This window comes from Neopelma chrysocephalum, unplaced genomic scaffold (genome assembly GCF_003984885.1).
Source record: "Neopelma chrysocephalum unplaced genomic scaffold, ASM398488v2 Primary Assembly neopelma1_26b, whole genome shotgun sequence".
Classification (NCBI taxonomy): domain Eukaryota; kingdom Metazoa; phylum Chordata; class Aves; order Passeriformes; family Pipridae; genus Neopelma; species Neopelma chrysocephalum.
Window position 1 is genome coordinate 3,124,988 of NW_020897696.1, and position 21,978 is coordinate 3,146,965.

The 21,978-nt window shown below is 43.7% G+C and overlaps 1 protein-coding gene and 1 long non-coding RNA gene across 11 annotated transcripts in view; one reads left to right on the plus strand and one right to left on the minus strand.

Annotated features, from left to right (window-relative positions):
• RREB1 (ras responsive element binding protein 1) overlaps positions 1-21,978 on the minus strand; it is a 124,674-nt gene that overhangs the window by 87,075 nt on the left and 15,621 nt on the right. Inside the window, exons 1-2 of one of the 10 annotated variants that reach the window (XM_027676229.1) lie at positions 2,537-2,658; positions 1,563-1,700 (exon numbers count right to left, since the gene is read on the minus strand). The exons of 2 other annotated variants lie outside the window; for them this stretch is intronic. In XM_027676229.1, coding sequence (XP_027532030.1) covers positions 1,563-1,614 — 52 coding nt within the window. In that variant the 5' untranslated portion in view covers positions 1,615-1,700; positions 2,537-2,658. 7 more of the 10 variants (XM_027676228.1, XM_027676230.1, XM_027676232.1 and 4 more) reach the window with 7 other exon arrangements.
• Positions 3,318-6,392, plus strand: LOC113964250. The gene is made up of 2 exons (XR_003533127.1): positions 3,318-5,797; positions 6,092-6,392. It is a non-coding gene; the product is annotated as an uncharacterized LOC113964250 (long non-coding RNA).

The window sequence follows — 21,978 nt, forward strand, 5'->3', positions numbered from 1 at the left end:
AATTTCCTTGCTATGATAACTGCAAATGCAGCTTTGCAGTAACTTCCAGTTCCATTTTCATATGCATATTTTTAAATACAGCAGATGCCTTTGCCCTGTGTATACAACATCCGGGGTATTTCATTTCTCAGGAAAGCCAACTCTGGAGATCCTAGAGGTGTGGTACATTTCTTTTTTGCTCCAGATACTCCTGACTAGAAGAGAAGGTAAATATTATTCCAGGCTCAATCTGTTTCCCTCTTGCACCCACAGCAGTTCAGTAAGATACAGTAAGCAGGCTATTGCAAGTTACACTTAAGGGGTCATTACAAATCAAGGCCTCAGTCTTGCTAATGAACTGATACTAATAGGCTCATTCTATGGGACAGACCCATTAGCTTCAACAGTGGTCCCTGAATCAGGAAGTTTGTTTACATCACATGCACAGGTATTTACGAACTTCTGGGCCTTTGTTTTTATTTAGGAGGCTAGTGGTGTTTGGTGAGGAGTGCAAATCTTGTCAGACAACTTTCAAGCTACTCTTACTCCATATGGAACCGAAGTGTCTGCAGAGTAAAGCACATTCATGAGAATAGCATTTTCATCTTACATCGGCAAACCCCTCAACCAGAAATTCTATACCTACACCTGTACATCACAGTGCAAGAGGAACAATCATGTATTCCCCATGAGTGTTTTGCACCTCAAAGGGCAGACAAATAAAAAGGTATAAAAGATTGCTAAATTACTTCCTCAAGATGTGGGACTAGGTTACCAACTTCAGTCTTCACAGAGCTGAACTGACTTACTCTGGTCTGGAGTAAGACACACATGATAATTCCTGGCTTTCATTGGGTCATTCACAGTCCTTTTTACCTCTAAATTGCAACAGACATTAAGAACAGAATGCACTGGAGAAATTGCCATTGCCAGCTATTATCAGCTATGATAAGAGCTAGCTTATTCAATTGATAGCTATAACTGCAATCTCCCACCCACTTCACCCTTCCCAAATCTCAATGTCCCTGCATTACAGCTTTGAGGACTAGAAGAACAGGTCAGACTTTCTCCCCCTTTGTAGGGATTCTACATTTGTTGTGGGTTTTGTTCTTTTTCCAATAAGAAAAGAGAAGATATGAAAAGTGATTCAAAACTTGAACTCACTTTTCCCTCAGGTTCACTCTCAGAAATGGTCAAAGAATTTTTTTTACTACTTATTTTTCTTTCAAAAACAAATGTGGCCTGAAGCTAAACACCTGACGTAGTGTTTCAGCACAAATGGTTAAACTTCAGTAGAGCCACATGCAAGAGAAAACAGGGCCCATAATAAAAGCTGCCTAGTGATCTCCAATTGGAAATCCTCCCGGCAGCCCATCTCCTTTCATGAAGAGGAACTTACTGACATTCTCTCTCCATTTTTGTCCCTGATGACTCTCTCACTACACCTGGAAATTAGGAAGCTGACTAAGCTCCCTAAAAACTGGTCTGGTCAGTCCCAATCACCCCTGCTCCAAAACAGTGAAAGCAGACACTGTAACATCTCAGACGACACTGACAGAACTGGCAGCAAACATTAAGAGTACCTCTTTTTCTTGGAGTCCAGTTGCTGTCACAGACTCTCATTCCAAAAGTCATGAGGTATTTTCAATGCATTTTTGGGGTTGCTGACTTTAAGCCCACTGGATAAACTCCACTAGTGGTAGTTCAAAAGTCAGAAAATGCTTGGGAAAAGAAAGCAGAAAAAGGCTGACATTCTCTCACAATCACTCGAGTACAAGAGCCACAGCCTTAGCACTGCCAGTTTCCCATCTCACTAAGTGTCTTGCAATACTTGTTTTTGTAATCATTTTCCATGCTGTCTACACAAAAAACCTCTCAGAAGCCAGAAGAACTACATTCCTTAAATATGGACCCTTTCCAGACTCATCCCAAACCTTTCTGTGCGTAAGGCCCTATACATACGTGAACATGCAGATCATTACAGGCCCAGCAGTTAATTCACCTTCAAGTTGCCCTAATTTTGAGGTTGAACACTTCCTAAACTCCATCCCTGATGCTTTCCTGGCTCTCTGAAGGAAGGCGGGTTGCCTCCTGCTTCCTCATCCATTCCCAGTTGCCAGGACTGCACTGCGGCCTACCCACGCTGCCTCCCCCAACCCACACCGGTGTGCCCAATGCCTGGCAGGGTGTGATCACAGTAACCTCTACATACACAGCATCTTTCTTTCCAAGAATTTCACAGCCAGTAGCTGCTTGCTTTCCAGTTTTTCCTTTTCAACTCTTTTTTAAAGACATGGACACCTCCTCCCCCTCATTTGTCACCTCCACTCAGAAAGCCTGAGGCTCACTGATCCCATGGTAGACAGCAAGGTCTTTGAGTACGTGGCTGTTGGTTGGTCTGGAACCAGCCTGGGTAAGGTTCAGACAAGACACAGAGCACATACACTCTTCTAGAAACTTTAAAATCCAAATGCAAATTCTCTGCCCATCACCTTGAATGTTGTCAGGCAATAAAACGCTAATATGAGAAGTCACAGTAGGAGAAGTCACCGGCTACCTGCCTGGGGTCTGATGACTGCAGGCAAGCCCTCGTGAGGAATGGACACGATCCAGCCACCGATGGTAGTTGCCTCCCACAGCCCCTCCAGCAGATCCTACCCTATGGACCAGGCCCCACGTTCAGCTCACCCGTTCCTATGTCTCTCGGACGTAACAACGTTTGAGGGGTCACTAACGGCCTCCTGAACTCCACAGCAACTACGTCCTCTCATCATCCTCCCATGACGCTACAGACATAACAAGACTCAACACCATTAACTCCAAGGTACAATGAAATATAAACAGGTAGTCCCTTCCCAAGCTCAGAGCGTACCTACAGATGTCAGCTCACAACGTGATATGCATTTATTTTCTTTGTATACTTTACATTCCTCTACGACTAAGTCAAGACAAACCCTACTTTGGAAACTTTTTAAGAAGAAAGAGGCCCAGTCCTTCCAATTTTTGTACAAGGAGCAAATCCTCCAATATCCGCTTTGTGTGCTTAGGGTCCTGAAAGCTGCCAGAAACAGTTGAAGGATGGAGGGAGACAGAAGATTTTTGTGATGAATCCCTCTTTTCAGAAAGTTTTAGAAATAACTGCACAATCAAATAGATGCAATGCATTGCTCAAATCAGTATGTAAACTTAGAATGGAAACTATTTTAAAAATCACTATGGCTTTAGGTTTTCTACTTATATTTCTTTACATATCTCTACTTATATTTCCTCTTATATTTCTTTTCTTATATTTTGACTGCAAAGGATAAACCGTCTCCTGTAAAACAAAATTACTTTTCATCTTCAAGATATAATTAACATAAGAATTGGTACCTTTGCATCTTTCCTATGCGTTTGTATCAAAGACTCAACGGTACAAACACAAGGATGCATACCTGTAAGGTTCCTAACCACACCTCTGCATTAAGAAGATTACTGAGCAATCTAACAAAAGGGTGTTTACTTTTAGTGCACCCTGATTCTGTATCACTCAGCCCATTTGCAATCTGTAATACTGATATCATTTAATTGATATTTACTGATATTTCAGAGACAAAGGGACCCATGCTTCTCCATCAATCAGATTTAGTAAATCCACAAAAGTCAAAACGAACCAGTCAAGAGACAGAAAAATCAAGCCTCTGGGATGCTACACTACTGTCTCTTGTGTGGTTAATTTTGATGATCTCGTTGAAGCAAAGCCTTTAGCAACGTGCTTTTTCATACAAACATCCATAGCTCAGAGACGATTAATCACTATTTATTACTCACCTTCTGGCAACACCCACTCTAAGCTAGGCACCATCCAGACACATCAAGACAGTCCCCGTCTGAAGGTTTTGTGGCAAAATAGAGCCATTTCTGAGACCCAATCCTGATGGACAGGCATCTACAGACCCCCATGGTACTCGACACAGCTACTAGGATCTCCCAGAATAAAGCTGTTCACAGGATAACTTTATCACAAATATCATTCTTTCAAAAAGGGACAAGGTATGTACTAAATACATCAGCTATACCTACTTTTCAGTACCTGCCAACTGCTACTGGTGTTACGGTACAAGTAAGCCTTGTGAAAGGATTTTGCTGAAGAAATACAGTGAATCTTCATAGATTTATCGATCAGAGCACCTCACTTGGTTACAGGAAAGTAGTTATTCTGTTCTTCTGTGGCATTAGTAACTTCTCAAACAAAGAAGCCTGATTGAGGCAGACAGTGAGGGGCTTATCAGCTTAGGAAATGGGAAGGATGGTCCAATTAACTGCCAAGCAGTCAGACATAATTCACTCTGACCAGGCCAATGAGAGACAAGTCCCAGAAATGCATGTCCTGTCCATTTATGTAACACCCAAACATTGCCCCCTGCAAAGTCTCCCCCTCTGGAAGTGTTACCTAACTAAGGAGCAAGCCAGCATAGGAAAATCTACCTGTATCAGGCTGCATCCAAACCGGCACCCTCTCTGATTAAGCAACCACCTCAGTGGTACAGGAGACATTGCCAGTCACTAAACTGCTGAACTCAGGCACTAACAGCCATCACCAAGCAGACAGCCAGAAAGCTCTGTGCAAGGTTATGCAGGGTACACACCACTGTGCTGTCTTCTCACACATCAATGAACGGGGCAAGATGCAGAAAGCACAAAAAGGAAAAAAACCCCTGCCTTGTAGGGTGTAGGTAGGCAGGCTTCATCTCCTTCTTCTGAGTCTCTTCTGCTAGCACAGAAGTAGGCAGAATGTTACTGAAGTGATATGACAATGTTAAAAACAAACAAATAAAAAACCTGAAGGCAAACCATATGTAACAGTTGATTAGGAAAGCTGTGAATCCAGCCACACTGCTGCTCTTCATGTCCTCTGCCATGCTTAGTACCCCACCAGTCCAGGGGAAACAGAAGGAGGGCACAGAGAAAGAGGAAGAGGAGAAATTTCACAAAAAACGCTAGAATGAAAAGAGAAAGTTCTCAGTGAACGACAGTCCTAGCTTGGGATCCATCACCTAGGAGGCAGCAGGCATTTAAAGTGGAGACAGGAGAAAAAAAGAAAGAAAAAAAAAGCCCACCAAACATTGATTCATAAATACAAAATTCATATGATGTTTATCGAAAGAGTGGAATCTTTATTCTGCAACAAATATGTGCAGGTGGCACCTGATCCATCCTTTGATAAGGCACCTTTTTTTGTATAATCCTCTTCATTTTTAAGTGCCAGACTTAAGACTGTCATGTTTAGAAATACATGCTTTATGCACTATAAGCAGGAGTGTAAAAAACCCCAGTTGTGTGAAATATTTACGTTACGTCTGGCAACATCCTACTTGTCAGCCAGTTACCAGGAGCTAAGGAATCTGTGTGGTACTAGCAAAGTTGCCTTGCAGCAGGGTGTTAGAGCAAGCACGAATCGGACTATATATGGTATGTTTACTGAACGATTAGGCATAAAGATGTTACAGAAGAAATGATGTCTTGTATTAGATGCTGGGCTTCCTGCTGCAAGACAAACCATCTTGCTCGGAAAGCAGTCTGTCACATATTCCTCATATGCTTCTGGCTGCGGGTGCCAGTGAAACCTCTAGAAAACAGGAACAGGTTATGCCGCATGTAATGATTAACTACATGGAGGATCAGCCCTCCAAGCTCCGCCCGCCAGCATTCCCTGTCTCCTTGCTGCTCTTCCTCCCCCGCTACTTTTCGGCTGGGACTGTTCAGCAGGCAACCCTGGGGAGGGCAGGAAGGCACACACACAGGCACATGCTGCGCTGCCTCTGCGACGGGATGACGGGTACGGACAAGTGCAACCTCTATTTCTTAAGAAACAGCTGGCAGCAGGCGAGCCAGCGCTGCAACCCATCCGCCTGCCCCACGTTCTAACCCAGTCGGCACAGGACTATTTCACAACGGGGAGGAGGGGGGAAAATCCTGAAAGGGCAGAGGGAGGAGGGTGTACTGAAGATGCCTTAAAGCACAGGAGAAGGTTCGTACCTGGCTTCAGTGTCCTGCCTAACCTGTTTTGTGGTATGTTCCGGTTAACTCTCCTTGTGGTTGAGGTTGTTCGATGTTTTTGTTTTTTTGGCAGCCAAAGCCAAGTTGCAGCCCCTTCTCTCCTCTGACTCCTTCCATGCTCCATCACACTCCAGCACAAACATAGGCACACGGGAAGGAGACGCCAGAAAACAAAACACTGAGTTCATCACAGACTGAAACTGGATGCATAGTTTCTTTACTGGAAGGAACGGGATCAACTCACCAGGACCATCAGCCCTCAAGTGCCAGACTTCTCACCTTCATTGCTGCTTTTTGACATTTAGCAACTCCTCAAGAAACCCTCAAAACTATACAAAGTGGTAAGGGGGTGGGAAAACAAAGCAAAAAAAAAATAACCCTCAAACCACATACGCAGAAGACTGCATGCCACACAAATCTAATCAGAGCACAGTGCAGGAGCAGCAGCAGCCATCACAGCACCAGGACATACCATCATACCACAGCAGATTTATGTCTTCACTGTGTACAGTATTCACAGGGTTAATGGATAGCCCAAAGATCAGAAATATACCTGTTAAGCAATAAAAGCATCAACTCAAAGCTGTGCTGGATGGTTTTTGACAGAGGTTAAGCAGTTAGTAACCAGTGACAAGAACTTGATGGTGGCTCAGTAGCCATTTTAAGCAGCAGACATACTAATCGTGGGAGCGCAGTAACAAAAGAACCAGGGGCAAAAACATGCTACAAAAATGAGGACCCTGAAGAGCTCAGCAGCACACACATACCCCTCCATCATGTGTAAAATAAACTTGGAGAAGCCAACAAAGAAGAAAGATGATTCCATGACCTCCAGAGCACAGCAAATCCCTCAGAGCTATAAGTGCTAGGCATCAGAAACTTCCTGGTTTCCAGGCCGTTGTTTCACATTTTCTGGGGAGTTTTCACGCTGTGGGAAAGACTTCCAAGTACACTGAAAGTAAGCCTGCAACATCCCCTTCCACTCCCACAGCAAGTATGCAGTCCATAAAAGATTAAAGTGTTGGAAACATATGCTTGAATGAAGACTCCTTTTTTTTTTTAATCATATCAACAGTTTAGCAGTTGATGCATTTTCTCAAAATATTTTGCCATCCCATTTTTAAGGCAGCGGGGGGGGGGACGCAGGGAGATGGAGCAAGTGAGCAAGAGCATACGAGACACACACAGTCTGTAACCTGAACATGGATTTACAGATGTATTTACTATACTGCTTCTCTTTAGGGGCTTTTCAGGCCAGGGTAGCCTTTGTCTCTACATGCTGTATGCTAGCCAGCTCATAACAAACGAGCAATCTCAGCATAAGCAGATCTGGTTCCTTCTCTGAATCTGCTGGGATGCTGAGGCACAAAGATGTGCCTGAAAAACTTCTGTCCGGTTATGAATCTGATCAATCCCTTTGGTCACGCGAGCCCCTGAAGGCTGGTACAATTATTAACTGTGCTGCAGTCACATGAGAGAGAACAAGCTTCCCCTTCCCACCCTCATCCTGCGGGTAACATTATGTGGGCAGTGAATATATGAAGGAACATGGTGAGGCGGGGATGTGTGTGGAAACCTCCATGGAAAGGCTGCAACAGCTGTATTTTTTAATTATATTTTCTTTTTGGTGGACGAGTTAGGGACATTTCAGGCAAGCCTAACCAATGCCCAGACACGTTCAGGCACCCAAAGGAGGGTGGTGTCAGGAATCCTCATCTCCAATCAGTACCACCTTCATTAAAGAGGGGAAATCAGAGGTTTCCAATTTTCCCCATTTCTTAAACACAATGATGATGGAGCACAAAAAGTATTTTTACTGAAGCACGACTGAGCAATTTCTAAACTGGTGGACTTGCTTTGAAGATTTCTTATTTGTTGGAGGGGACTCAACAGGTATGAGAGAATAGAGATAGGGAAAGGAGCCCACTATGCTTCTGAGGAGAAACTCTTGGCATTGAGACAAATGAGTCAGGCAGCATGAACTAAAACCCTAAGATGCAATTCAGCTGCTGGGACCAGAGCCTCATGCAGCATCCCTGCTATACGTAACTAAGAATAGAGATGGCACTTTCCAAAAGCAGCTTTTCAGGACTGAGAGGGAAATGACAGAGAAATGGCATGCAACCAGCATGGTACCCACTAACCCCCAACTGTGCATCTGCCTACTCCTCATGCACCTCCCGGTCTGCTAGAAAACTGGTGTTGCATTATTTTAACTGTTAACCAAAAGTTGCAGATGTGTGTGCACTGCAGAAACCTGGGCTGGGAAATACTAAAGACATGCAGCCTCTCCAGCTTTCCCCGACACATCCTGACCCAGCACAGCAGCCCCTCTGAAAACAGTAAATTGTGCTGACCTTAGAAGGGGATAAGCAGGGCAGGTAGTGAGGAAAAAGTGTCAGGTTTGACATCAGATATTTCCTAGACATAATTAAAAATATAAAGCACAGTGCATCTTTAAGTGGTTATACCTACATAGTCTCCAGCCCTGTGGCACTTATGGAAGGAGGGGGGATGGAGATGTGGTTGATGACATACAATAAAACATAAATGAGCACATACAAAGTGCTACATATATTTTCAGTTAAGTTATAATTGAGTATGTCCTCAACGAAACAACTACATTTGTAATATTATACCATGCATCCATTTTATAAAATATTTCAAAATGTGCTTTTGCCTCGTCCCGCCTACACAAAATAATGAAGAAATATCACTTGTCAGGAACTCCTTAAGAAAAATAAACCTTAAAATAGCACGGTACGCTCACTGAGTAACACGTATTTCTGCAAAACTGCTGTTCTTTATGTATTTTGCATCTGAAAACTGCAAGTCTCACACGCGTGCACACAAAAGACAGACAGACTGCTGCTGTGGACAAAATGGTGCCATTTAATACAAAAATCTGGTTTATGCATAGCCTGGCTGTAGTGCATGCTGGTCCCAAGCAGAGTGGGATGCAGCCAGTTATATCGAACAGTTGTGCCCTCAGCAACAAATGGTGCATTCATAAAACTGGAAAAGCCTCTGTCTAGGGGATTGCAGCTCTGCAAAGGAAACAATCGCTTGCTGACATTTTCTGAGGGAGGGTATGGCCAAAAGAGGTTGAGGGGGAGAAGTATGATCTACAGGAAAGCTATGTTCAGAAGAAATACCAAAATATAAGAGAAAAAAAACCCAAATCTGCCACTGAGCTCTCTTTGCACTCTCCCTTCATTAGCTAGTCTCTAACAAAAGAGCAAGGTCACCTGAAAAAGACATGTGCTTGGAAAACACTTGGCCAGTCAAGAGTATAGAAGAAAAAGAAGAAGGAAAGAAAAAAGGCTTTCTTGTAGAACTCTGGCCCATGAAGAAGCGACAGACATCACGCAGGCTGCAGTACACAAAGCCACATCTGACAGTGAGTTTCTCACAAGTTTCTTATCCTTGCCTTTATTAGCTATGCCACCTCCACACTGGTAACTAAAAGCCAACATCTGGTGCTAGCTAAATGTCAGCACAGACAATCCCTTTAATAAAAATTTAAAGAGTCTGGGTCTCAACAAGGAAATCATTAGTGCTTTGAATGTAAGACCCTCCATGAGAGCTGAAAGACTGAAACAATCCAGGTTTTTAAGCTGTGCAAAGCAGTGACTTTGTTGTGTACTAGGCCACATCTCCAAGCCCCATGTTACCTTGCATGGGGGATGCTCGGTTCACAGTCAGTGGCCTATGTGTAGTTCATCTGGACAGTTTATCTGGTCAGCACCCTGCACTGGCAAGCCCAGACAGGTCTGTGGATGCCCAGGTCTTGCAGCAGGATGGGAGCATGCTATGCAATCTGCCCTCGGCCTGGGGAGCTCTGTCTCCTGAAGCTGAAATGCTGGGTACCGCAGCCTGCCTCAAACACACCTGCCATCTGCATCTCTGAAACCGAACCTGGCTTGCCCCTAAGATCCATGAGACACCCACACAAGTCAATGCAAAAGTGCTCCTTTTGGAGCTAAGCAGCTAAGGAGCATGGCTTATTAATGAATACCTGTCACCTGCTCTGTTCTACTGAGCTTAGTAATAAAACGAAAAAAACCCAAATCATACACTGTAACTAAAGTTCAGTAGGAGAGTCAGTGAAAGTTTCCGTAAGAGGTGAAAGAAATTGAGGCCCACCTGCACACTGATAGGAAATAAAAAAAAACTCTCCCCAAGCATTCCTGGCTGCCCCGAGGCTGCAGTGGGGGACGCACCCTGTTTCCTCCCAGCGCTCACACAGCACAGAGGTCTCATATCTCACCCAATAACAGTTTTCTACCAAGCCAAAAACTAACCATGACAGTTTTGGAGTAATGAGACTGTCTTCCCCGGCAAAGGCAAGCCCAGCTGAAGGAGAGAGAACAGAAATTTTTTGTAATGGTTGTGACAGAAAGAGTCCCTCCATTATATTATCATTAAAAGACTTTGTGTGCAAAGAGACTTAATAGGGTCTTGCACTGTCTCTTGCAATGAAGCCTTTGCAAAGGAATCTAAAAAAGGGATGCATGTAATTCTTCCTACCTCCAATGCACCTTACGGTCCTTTAAAAGCCTTTTATGATTCAGAGGGGAACAGGACTGTGGTCCCACAGACTGACAGTAAAAGAGATTAAAAAAACCCAAACAAACAACAAAAAAAAAGGATGAGTGGTTCTTCCAGAGAATTCCTACACCTCAGTGCTATGAGCAGCAAAAACCTGCAGGTCTACTGGAGTCGAGGAATAAACACTAGGAGCTACAGTGGTGAGAACTGAGCAATAGCTATTGGGGTACTGGAGAATGAACGGTAATGCCTTGGTTTACCAGCTATGCACTGTAAATGATTGCTTTTGCAAGAAAGTTTGCGCTGTAGTTGCACAAAGAATTTCAATAAAACTGTTTAAAAAGCCACTTCATTAGTGCTGGTTATCAGTTGGAGACATACAGCAAATACAAAACTGCAAATGCTTTTGCAGAGGCATCAAAGCAATCTAGAAACTGATTTTATTCCTTGGTCAGTTTCCAAGCAAGGCAAAAGTTTACATATACGTTTAATGTTCCGTACATGCTCCCATTAAACCTGCCCTTAGTACTAAGTGAATGTATTTTAGAATTCAAGTGGCACACACGATTTGATTTCCCTCTACAGGCCTTACAAAGGCTTCTAATACAACACATGATCAACATATTAGGAAATTGTTTGTTTTAAATTTGGTGAAGGCAGCAAAAACACCTGGGAAGTCGTGGGAGAACATCAACAGAGTTAAAAAGGAAATCACATCCCAGCCTCCTGAAACACCTTAATATAAAGCCCTTTGGGAAGTTTGTGAATAAGAGATGAAAAAAGAAGTACTCCATTTGAGAAATGTCTTTCCTTTGAACACTGAATCACAGAATACAAGTCTCCACATCACCTTGCAAAACAAAAATAAAAAATAAATCCTGCCTGAAATGTGTCACTTTTCACTGCTGTTTACTTTGTTTGTAGTGGTTTGGTAAAATCCCACAAATATTTCAGACCAAAACCACAGTCCGTATTTTATATTTAGATGAACTATGGCATCTTTCAAGAAGCTATAATTGCAAGCCTGCATCTAAAGCTCTCCTTCTGCCTGCCCTGAGACCATGCTGCCCCTGCAGGAGAAAGAACATGGGCCGCCACTGCAACCCTGGTGGTGGCCCTCCTCCCCGCACTGATCCAGCCACCCCACAGCTCAGTTCCAGCAGGATGTGAGAGCTGAGCCTTACACCTCCCATGACAAGGGACGGTTTTGAGTAGGATGGGTAATGCCTGTAGTTAAAATTTAAAACGAACAAAAAAGTCTCTTTGTCTTTCTTTTCTTTCCCATCTGATCCAGGTGGATTGAACAGGATGGGATTTGCCTCCTGTGCTGATGTGTCTAGTATCAGCCCTGATTTAAATCAATGTAACATGCAGTAACGAAAGGAGCCTGAAGGTTTCTAACTGGGTGTGTTGAACACCATGACCTCCTCACACCCCCGCCCCACAAATGCTTAACTGCTGAATGAGATTCCTCTCGTTTCCTGCATTGAATCATTTGTGTCACCACAAAGATGAGATTTTTAACCGTGCGCACACGTTTCTTATTTGAGGGGCATGCAGCAGAGGGTGTTTCTCAAACTACTGTCAGACCAGCCACAGACGGTTTGTATTTCTTCTGTGTTTGATGTATCATTCAAGTAAACCTGTGTTTTCCCAATGAGGTACAACTTTTCAATGATGCCATTTTCTAGGAAATATGCAGGCAAATGCTGCTGCTTCCTTCTTTTGCAAAGTATTATTTGAATGGAGCTAGGAGGGGCAGGATATGCTGATTTGCACAATTAAAAATAACTTACAATTTGAACTGTGGCATCAGATGCTTCAACAAATTTCATTAGGGCAAGTCACATGTTCTTTTCAAAATGCCTTTTTTTCCACACCTCAAAACCGTTTCATTAATTTACCCACAAATTACCCCATTTTCCTTGCTAAGCCGATCAACTATTTTTTAATCACTACAGAATTCATTCTGCAGAAAAATTAGCAGCACTGCACCCCTCAAAAGCAATAAAGAAACATTCAAAGAGAAAGAAAGATGAGGCAAAATGCTAGACCACAGTTCCTTAATCCTCCTCCCTAACCAGGACAGCTTTGTGTAATTGCAGGCACGGAAGGGAGGAAATTGTGATCTCTGTTTAGCTGTGCACTCTCAAGTCAGTGGGATCTTTGTGGATGCTGGGTAGGAGCAGGCCCCTATAAAGATGCAACAAGTGATAGCAAAGCTCATACTCTGCTCTGGATTGATCTGAGTCACAAGGAGCTCAAGCTGTCAGTCAGCAAGAGTTTGAGGAGGGCTGATGTGTTCTGGTCATCTCACTAGAGTGGAAGAAAAATTCAAAATGCACAGTACCCCCACAAACTCTCACCCAGACGAAAGCCTAAGGACAAGAACCACGTTTTTCACACAAGCCTACTTTCTCCACAAACTGTTGTCAACCTTCACCACCCCTTATTTTAATAAAGGAAAAACTACCATCCTTTTGACCTTGGACTTGTTCATTTTTTCTGTCTCTCTCAGTGCATGCTCTTTGCTAACCATTCTGCATGCTGCGAGCCCTGATAAAAGTAGTTAATGTTTACTGAAACCTGCATATGAACTGTACTAAACCTCATGCAGGGGGAGGCAAAGTTCTGCTAGCAGCATCCATGACCAATTAAAAAGAAGTGTTGGTTTGTTTTGTTTCTTAGACTCATTTCTCCCCCCCCCCCCACTAAACAGCTGCATGAGTAGATGGGAAGGCAGCACAGGGAGAAGACTGAAAAAATGCTTCTAATCCATCCACCTAGACAGTTCAAAAGAAGTCCCTGTTCTGAGTACCACAGGCCATTCAAGAATACACAAAATCAATGAAAGAACTGACTGTTGCAGTTCTTTTTCTGGGGGATGCATATTTTATCCCCTAATAACTGTTTTCCAAAAAGTCTGAAAATCTACAGACCAAGCAGAACGGCTGAGTGTTTCCTTCTAGCTTTCCTTGCTTGAGCAGTCTTGAAAGCATCCTATCAATCAAGTGAAAAACTAGAATATTACTACTGTGAACTCAAACTACAACAGTTGATAAGTATGATTGAAACACCTTAAATTTATCATAAATTCTTCTCAGCAGAGACACAATCTTAGAAACAACCAGGTTTCAATAGCTGTATCCGTGCACTATTTAGGAAAAATGTTTAGTAGCATAAACTCAATGTATATATCACCCCTTCTTAGCTTTACTGGCATTTTCTCCATCTGTATTCTAATATCCAGCCCAGAGAGCTCTAACAAACTGCTCCTTCCTCCCTCTCTCCCACTGTCACCAGAGACAGTGGGATGCTCTCAGGTGTTTAATGCCAATTTTTTTGTACTAGAGGGCAGCAACAGTGCCATAGTCACCTTGGAAACAACCATCACCCACTGTTTGCAGAACAAACAATGGTACCTTTTCAGCCAGTGCAAGGCAGGCAGGGCAAGGGGCAGCCAAGCAATTCTGGGACTTACAGGAGTGTTAACATATTGCATTCATTCGGTGCGTCAAAAAATAGTTCAGCACGAGGAGCAAGGCGCTCTCAAAGTGAGAGCCTTTGGCTGGAAACCACAGACAAGTGCATAGGGCTCAGAAGGTCAAACAAGTCTCCCCAGTCAGCAATGAGGTCTTTTCCTCTGATTTTTTTACTTGCCCTCCTGTTCCCCTCTCTCATACACACAGAAGGAAGAAAAACACACCTATTTAAACTGATCTTATCCACAAAAAGTCAAGTGTTCAGCTTCCAAGTAGTACTCTCTGAAGTTTTCTCAGTGCGCCAAAATATTTTAAAGAACTGTTTACCTGCACTTGTAGTGCTTTGTACCCAATGCATCAAGAGCCGTTTCCAGAAGCGTTCCTTGTGAAGTTAGAGAGAATTGCGGTTATTCAGCATTTCAGACCATATGCCTAGGCACTTAAACAGTTATATACCCCTCTCCTTTCAAAATAATTCCATTTTCATAGAGCCACGGGCAATCTGACTGCTTTAAAATACAGATGATGTACATCTGGCTCAAAAGTAACTTCTGAGTGGCTTCCTGACTCCTGGACACTTTTTTCTCTGCTCAGAAAAAGACCCCCACCACCAAAGAAGCCTTTTTACCTACAATAAGCAAAGGCGGAAACTAGGTGTTTAAGGATTCAAGTTTTATCAATTTGAACACACTCCCATGAAGTGCTCGCTCTCGTGGCCTGTCACAAGTGGAGTGTTTAAAACAGAATGGAGACTGAGGTGTCACTCAGATACTTCAGTGCTTTATAACCTTCCCACACTGGCTTGCAGACACCTATGCTGTTGAGAACTGACAGCAGTCCAGCTGCCCAGCTCATCGGTAAGGCTACCTGGCAAAGTATCGCAAGGCACTATGAAATCACGCTACTGCTTGACTTGTGCATAAAAGGGCACCCAGGTGTGCTGTGAAGGAGTGTCAGGCACAACACACCCAGCTGAGAACTGCACTGAGGTGATGAGAGCAGTACAAAGGTACAACAAAGCAGCTCTTGGGTGAGATCTGTATTTCCACATCACATTATAAACATTTTTCTACAGCCTTCACTCATATTTCACAGCACTCTCAGCTTTGGCAAAATAAAATGGAAAAAAAAAAAAAGCCAAATCACTTTTAGACCATCAGAAACACTGACTGGTGCTGTCCTACTAACTAAAGCCTCCAGCAAGCTTGTCCATGTGGACCGGACAGGTTCACTCATGACTTACAACCATGGTAGCTCAGTTGAGTCAGATTAACATTACTAAAAGTCTACCTTAATGTTCATTAAGATGCAGGTTAACACATTAACTAGCCTAGCACAGCCACAAACATGGCTTCCGACACAGTAGGCTGTACCTTAAGGAGCATCAAGAGAGCTTTTTTTTTTTTTAAATTGTGTTTGGCTAACTCAGTTGACCTCAAACAGTTGAGACACACACCCTTTTTGCCTGTCAGGACAGGGTCCTTCTCTGTCTTGCACTGCTGGGACAGGAGAAGTGAAATAGGTATGGAGGTGATTCACATTCAACCCATCCTTCACTTACACCTAATAGGGGGTGGAGGGGAGGGAAGCATATGGGTGAAAAGCCGCAGCTGTTCTAAGGCTGTTCCAGCTTTATAGCACAGGATTTATGGAAAACAAAACAAGAGGAACAGAAAAATAGGATTTGAACATTACTGACTTGAGAGAATCATTATAAATACCTCCTGCTCTGTTCAAGGACTACCCTGGCCTCCATCTGCCTCTAAGGCCAAGAAAGGAAACATTAAACTTGAACAGCAGCCAGAATTCCCTTTCTACTTCCTAACAGTGCCGGGCCATGTTTAGGCGGGGCAGTCTCTACCTGCGGCAGACCACAGGCAGGGCACTGCCCAAGCCTTGCTGCTGCTCTGCACATCGCACTTTCACTGTGAGCACCAGCCAGAGCCCGGCAGAGGGGCAAACACATCCAGCAACCGGGCATCCACAAGATGCACTGAGTTTGGATGGGAGCGTGCTACTCCTGCCCCAGCAACAAGCTCTGGCAATTCTGGCATAGGCACGTGCTCTGGAGGGCTCTGACGCAGCAGGCGAGGAAGGTACGGGTACCAGGGTGTCGAGAACACGCTCCCCGCACAGGACAGCCTTCCAGCGGGCTGGGGTTGCTATTCCAGGCACCGCACCAGTGTCCAAACAAACACGGACACAGGCGCATCCCCGCAGAAACTTCCCAGGGTCACACCGCAGGGCAGAGCACCCAGGCCTCCCTGCCACGAGGGCGACGGAGAGGCAGGAGCAGCAGTGGCTGCAGCAGGGCCAGCCCTTCCCCTCCCTTCCCCCGCGCAGCCCCCCCCACCCTCCAGGAGCTCTATCGCAAATCCCCAGGCCGCGCCGACTGCCAGCTGACATAACTGTTTAGTCAGCAACCAGGGAGAGGAGCGGCCGCCCTCCTCCATCCTTCCCCGGCTTCTTCCCGTGGTACCTCCCCGCCGCCAGCAGCGCAGGGGAAACACTCCCTTGCTCCCCAACCCTTCGCTCAAAGGTGGATTCCCAAAGTATTTACAGTTCCGAAAAGTTTTGTCGAGCTTTGCACGTAGCTGAGGGATCCCGGTTGTTGAGGGATTTTTTCCCTCCTCCCCTCAGTGCTTTGTATAACCCTCTTTCACCACCCTGCCCCATCCCCCAGGCGAGAGGAGATCCAGAAGCGCTGCTGCTGCTGGAGGAACTTCCTCCATTTGCTGTGAGAACATCACTCCGGCGGCCCCGCGCCCCGCGCCGCCCCGCAGAGGAAGTGCAACATAATAGCCAGGCCCCAGGTGCCAAGGTTAGCTTGTCCTTTTCCTCTCCCCGGGATGATTTCCACTCCCTTCAACACCAGCCTCACGAAGAGCAAGGCCTTTAAAGTTATGGGGAAAAGTTATGAACAACAACAAAAAGAAAGCTGAAACCTGCTGAAGCACCACCACACAGCCTTTGCACACTAAAACTTACATGCTTACAAGGTTTAACCTTTTCTATGAAGCGAAAATTCTGGTTTCATCCATGCACAGAAAAGCTGAACGACTTTAACTGTACCTTTTTAAGTCAGAGAAGAAACCCAGCCCTGGCCAGCAAGGCAGCAGTACCATCAGTGCATGGAACTGCCGGTGCTGGCTTTCTCTGCCTGCCCAGTACAGATGTAACAGCCACAGCAGTACAAATGTCTTGGCTGAAAGGAAAACCGTATCTCAGGCCAGGCTGGAATAATGAAAATCCTGGGCAAAAGGCATGGATTTAGCCTGCAAGGAAGATGATCACCCAAATCCTTTTTCTCACAGCATCGCGGACACAGTTTCCATTCTCTATTCTGACAACACCTGCATAACTGAATGCACAAAGTAATTTTAAAGAAAAAATAGGTTTTAATGGAAAGTCTCACAATGCCTTATTACACTTTGCCCTTGTCAGTTTGCTTGCATGGTACGAACCTGTGCATCTGCTTCCTCCAAAATGCAAAAAACTCGGGGTCAAGTTGTTGGAAGGATGCTGCTACACTGGCTCATTTCACAAAATTCTCTGCCTTTCCAGGTGTAACAGGGGGAGATTAAAAGGTGTAACAATGCCCTAGGTGTTATGATGCTATCCATAATTCATGCAGAAACAAAATGTCCCATGCTGACATCTCTATGACAAAGCATTTATTTGGCTTATACAAAAGTCTATTTCATGATGAAAAAGTATGTTCTCTTTTGCGTTTCCTCCCAGCTGGGTATCCATGCAACTGACTCCAATTCATTTGATTACTAAACTGCAGAATAACTGAGAAAAATGAAGAGTTACCAACCTGTCTCAGTTTACCATATTGTGAATATAAGGAGTTACTGAAAGAAAAGAAAAACAACCCTACACACAGTCTCCACATAAATAACTAAGCAATGGTGAGGACTGAAATTCCCTAGAAGAGAAGAATGTTTTAAGTTCAGAACCCCTTAATTCACTCTTCCATGCTTCAGTGCTAAAACCTCACAGTCTACACAGGCTGCCTGCTGCCAATAGATAGACAGCCAACATGTAGACACGAAAAGAAGGTGTCTTTTGGCTGGAGTTTTAGATTTCTACATGCTGCCCTGTTTTACATGCTACTCCCCCTAACAGTTATAAAAAAAAATAAGTGCAAAAATCTAAAAAAAAAAAGGACTATTTTAACTGATGATAATTACTGATAGAGCCTGTATTAAGTGTGCAGATGCCATAAGGACCCTTCACAGTCCAAGTTCCTTTGCAACAAGACAATTTTCTTGGAAATGGGCCATTGTAGTTTTTTCACTTGGCTTTTAGCGTATGTTTAGTTCCCTATCTTGGGCATTCCAACAAAACCTACATCAGTCTTCACTGCTGTTTTCCTTAAGCTGGTGTCTCTGGCTGTGATTGATACTGGCTACTCAAATCAGCTTCTTCCACAAAAGATGCTGACCCGTCACTGGCAAAACTGCACAGATTTCTACCAGTCCAGTCAGAACAAAACCTGGACCACAATCTTACATGATGAAACATGATCTCCTTACACAATATCAAGCATGATTAAGAAAGATACTCTCTAAAGATGGAAAATTATTTGCAAACAGAAAGAACAGCTAAAGGAGACCTGATTTCTAGAATTTTTTGCACAGCTAATGCAATAACGAGATTTGCATCAAGAGGGCAAACAAAGAATGTGTGGTAACGTGGGAAGACGAGACTATCTTCACAGACAAAACTCTCAAGCTTCTTGATACAAACAGCATGTAGTTTTGTGCCACTTGCACTCAGGGTCAGCACCTCTCCAGAAGCTCTTTCCTTTCCTTCAGCTGCTCATTCCGATGCCAGGGAAAGCCTATGGTTTGCTTCCCCTTTATTGACCAAAACAAAAGTTGGTGAGGTAGGATTCTCAAAAGACAGAAAAAATGAAAGAGGACTGGCTACTCAGAACATTTTAGATATAAAGCTTACAGAGAAACCCCATTAACCCTTGTATCAGCATCTTGGAAGATTACAACAGCAGCAATGAGCTGCCAGAGGTGAGGGGGTAAACAAATTACCAAAACAAAAAACCCAAAACCTTTCTTAAGCTGGTTTTGCTGCTTCTTCATCCTGTGATGTCAAATGCCATTTAGGTTGCCAAGGAAACCATTCTGAAGTCAGTAATTCAACGTCATGATGAATTTTTTTTAGTTATCAAGGCAAAGACACATCAGAAAGGGGAAGGCTGGGAGGAAATACCTAAATATCAAAAGATGCTTAAAAAAAAAGCAGCTTCAAAGAGATAAAAAACATCATGCACAGATCTCCACTGAGATTTTTCCCTTTGCATTGTTTGTAGTCACATACCTGGAAGAATACTTGCCTTGAAGTGGAGAGAAAAAGCTTGAATACAAGTGGTGTTAAATACAATCTTTAAAGGCAAACACCACAATGTTTGGGGGGGGCAAGTTTGACAGTGGCAACTGGGAAAAGCAAAAGGTGAGGGGCAGGGGAAAGTGATTCTATTAACATAAGCCTGCCACTCTCACAGTTACTGGAATCATAGTATAGAGATACCCAAGAACCGACTAGCCATGGAGTGGATGCTCGCTTCAACAAAGCTGGAAGCCAGAATGAAGGTAAGAATCTACATGTTAAAAATCTTTAAAAAAAATCCAAAATGGTTGTGCTGGTTTTTCAACACCACAGCTCCAAGCCAGCAAAGATCCTAAGCCCAACAACACAGCAGATGCAGTTCCTATATAGAAGGACAGATAAAAACAGACATTGCTAATCACCCCCCACCCATGGAGCAGAGCTTGGATTAGGCTCTGTGTACAGGAATCCATCAACCCAGCAACACTGCTGCATGGATTCAAGGATCCATCCTAGGAGGCAATGCATCTTGTTTCATCCAAGGTTGGCTTGAGGCCCCTTCAAAGATAAACTGACAAAAAGGCATTCCACTTGATTCTTCTACTTTTCATCCTGGCCCCTGCTTCGGTCGAAAGACATGATGGTTCTGATGGTTTGAGCACCAGCCTTTTTAATGATGCTTGCACAGGCTTTTAAAATCTATTCTACCTGCACTGCAATCAGAAGTCCTGTCCTTCTCTGCTATGTCTTCTCCTGCCTCCTTGTGCCAGCACAACTGAATCAGCTGCATAGCAATCCAGAGAAGAGAACTGATCGAGCCAAAACTGAACTTTCAGAAGACAGAGGGACAAATACAAAGAGTCCTTATCAGCTTTTTGGCCTAGCACTTTAAGGTATATCTTTAAGATATTTAAAATCTTTATTATTTAGAATACATACCCTAATAAAACAAGCAGTCGAGAAAATAGTTCTAATTAAAGCAACATAAACATGCCCTCCTGCTTACACATACACAATGACTTAATTTTATGTTTATTTTTAGGTTTTCCTGATCTAACACCCAAGAACAGAGAGACACCTGCAAAGCATATGCCATACTAGGGTTCCATTCCTTGCTCCTCACAGGGCCTTTAGGATATTAAATTTAAATTTAAGATACTAAATGCTTAGAGCAGCAGCAGAGAAATAAAAGAGGAGCTCTAAATTCAACAATGAGAAATACAACCACAACTTGATAGTTTAAACGGAAAGTTTGCCTTTCTCCAAACACATATGTATGCTACTTCCAAATGCTATATAATTCAGAGAAGCCACAGAGCTCAGCATTAAGTGCTGAACAGCTTATTGGAATGGCTTTACACACAGCAACCTTCAAAGATTATACTTATAAATCAGTACTACATGATGAACAAGGCTTGTTTCTCCTAAGACCACTACATTTCATCAATCCTGAGAGGCTTAATAAAGGGAGTAAGTAACCTAGATAAAGCTGAGTTCTCATTGTGAAAGGCTTTCATACCAAAAGGTTTGAAATCACTACTGTCTCCCTTGCAACTAAGTTCCCACTTCTGGCAAGTTGGAATAAAGTTTTCATCAGCTAAACACAAATCAAGTAGTACACATCATTTGGTAGGCAGGTTAAGGTAGGGCTTTAAAAGCAAAGGTTCCTTTTTAGGCCATGTCAGTAGTGAAGAATGCGCAGCACTTTACACAGAGAAAGGGGTTAGCATGACCTGATCTAAACCTCTCCTTTCTCACTCCCCACTTCAAAAGTGACTGCATTTCATTAGCCTTGTAGGCACCAATTTGTAAAGCACCCTGGGAACAATCTAATATAAGTAAACAGCAGTGGTAAGGTCAGTACTGAAACAAACTTCTTTTGGTTGCAAAAATTAACATCTCGAAGTCCACCAACATGGACCAGTCCTACAGGTGGACAAGTGGGTTGGCAGACTACCAAAAAAAAAAAAATGATGGAAACATAGCAGAGTTACATCAATAAAGATTTTAATTCTGTGACCTCAAAACAATTCCTCTGATACCTGCTGAGACTAAATGGATGGATGAACCCTAGTCATCATCCCGAATCAGCAGTCAAGCATTGGAAAGCAGGCAAACCTTACTGGGGGTAATATCACTTGTGGAGAGGATCCTCAAGAACTGCTCTCAGAACCGGCAAGGACAAATGTCCTTTGTCTCTGGACAAGTTGCATTCTTCAAGGTTTAGATGCACAGGACATGCTTCAGGCTGCCATCTGTAGGGAGGAAGTGGGGGGGGGGAACTGGGAGAGAGGGAAGGGGCATATGAAGTGGAGGGACACAGGGACATTACTCTTAGAAACCAGCAGTGTATTTGGGAAGGAAAGCAGCAAGCAAAGCACCACGTAAACAAGCAGTTCTCAAACCATCAGGATAGAAGTAACTGAGCCAGACCTGCAAAGAACCTCACCAATCAGCATCTTCTGACTGCAACTTGTCAACATTGAGAAAGTTTCCCAAAAAAGCTGACAGAGAATCATAGGAGCACCTGGAAATCTTTAAGCCCGTCCAAGTATATGTCTTACAGCAATAAATA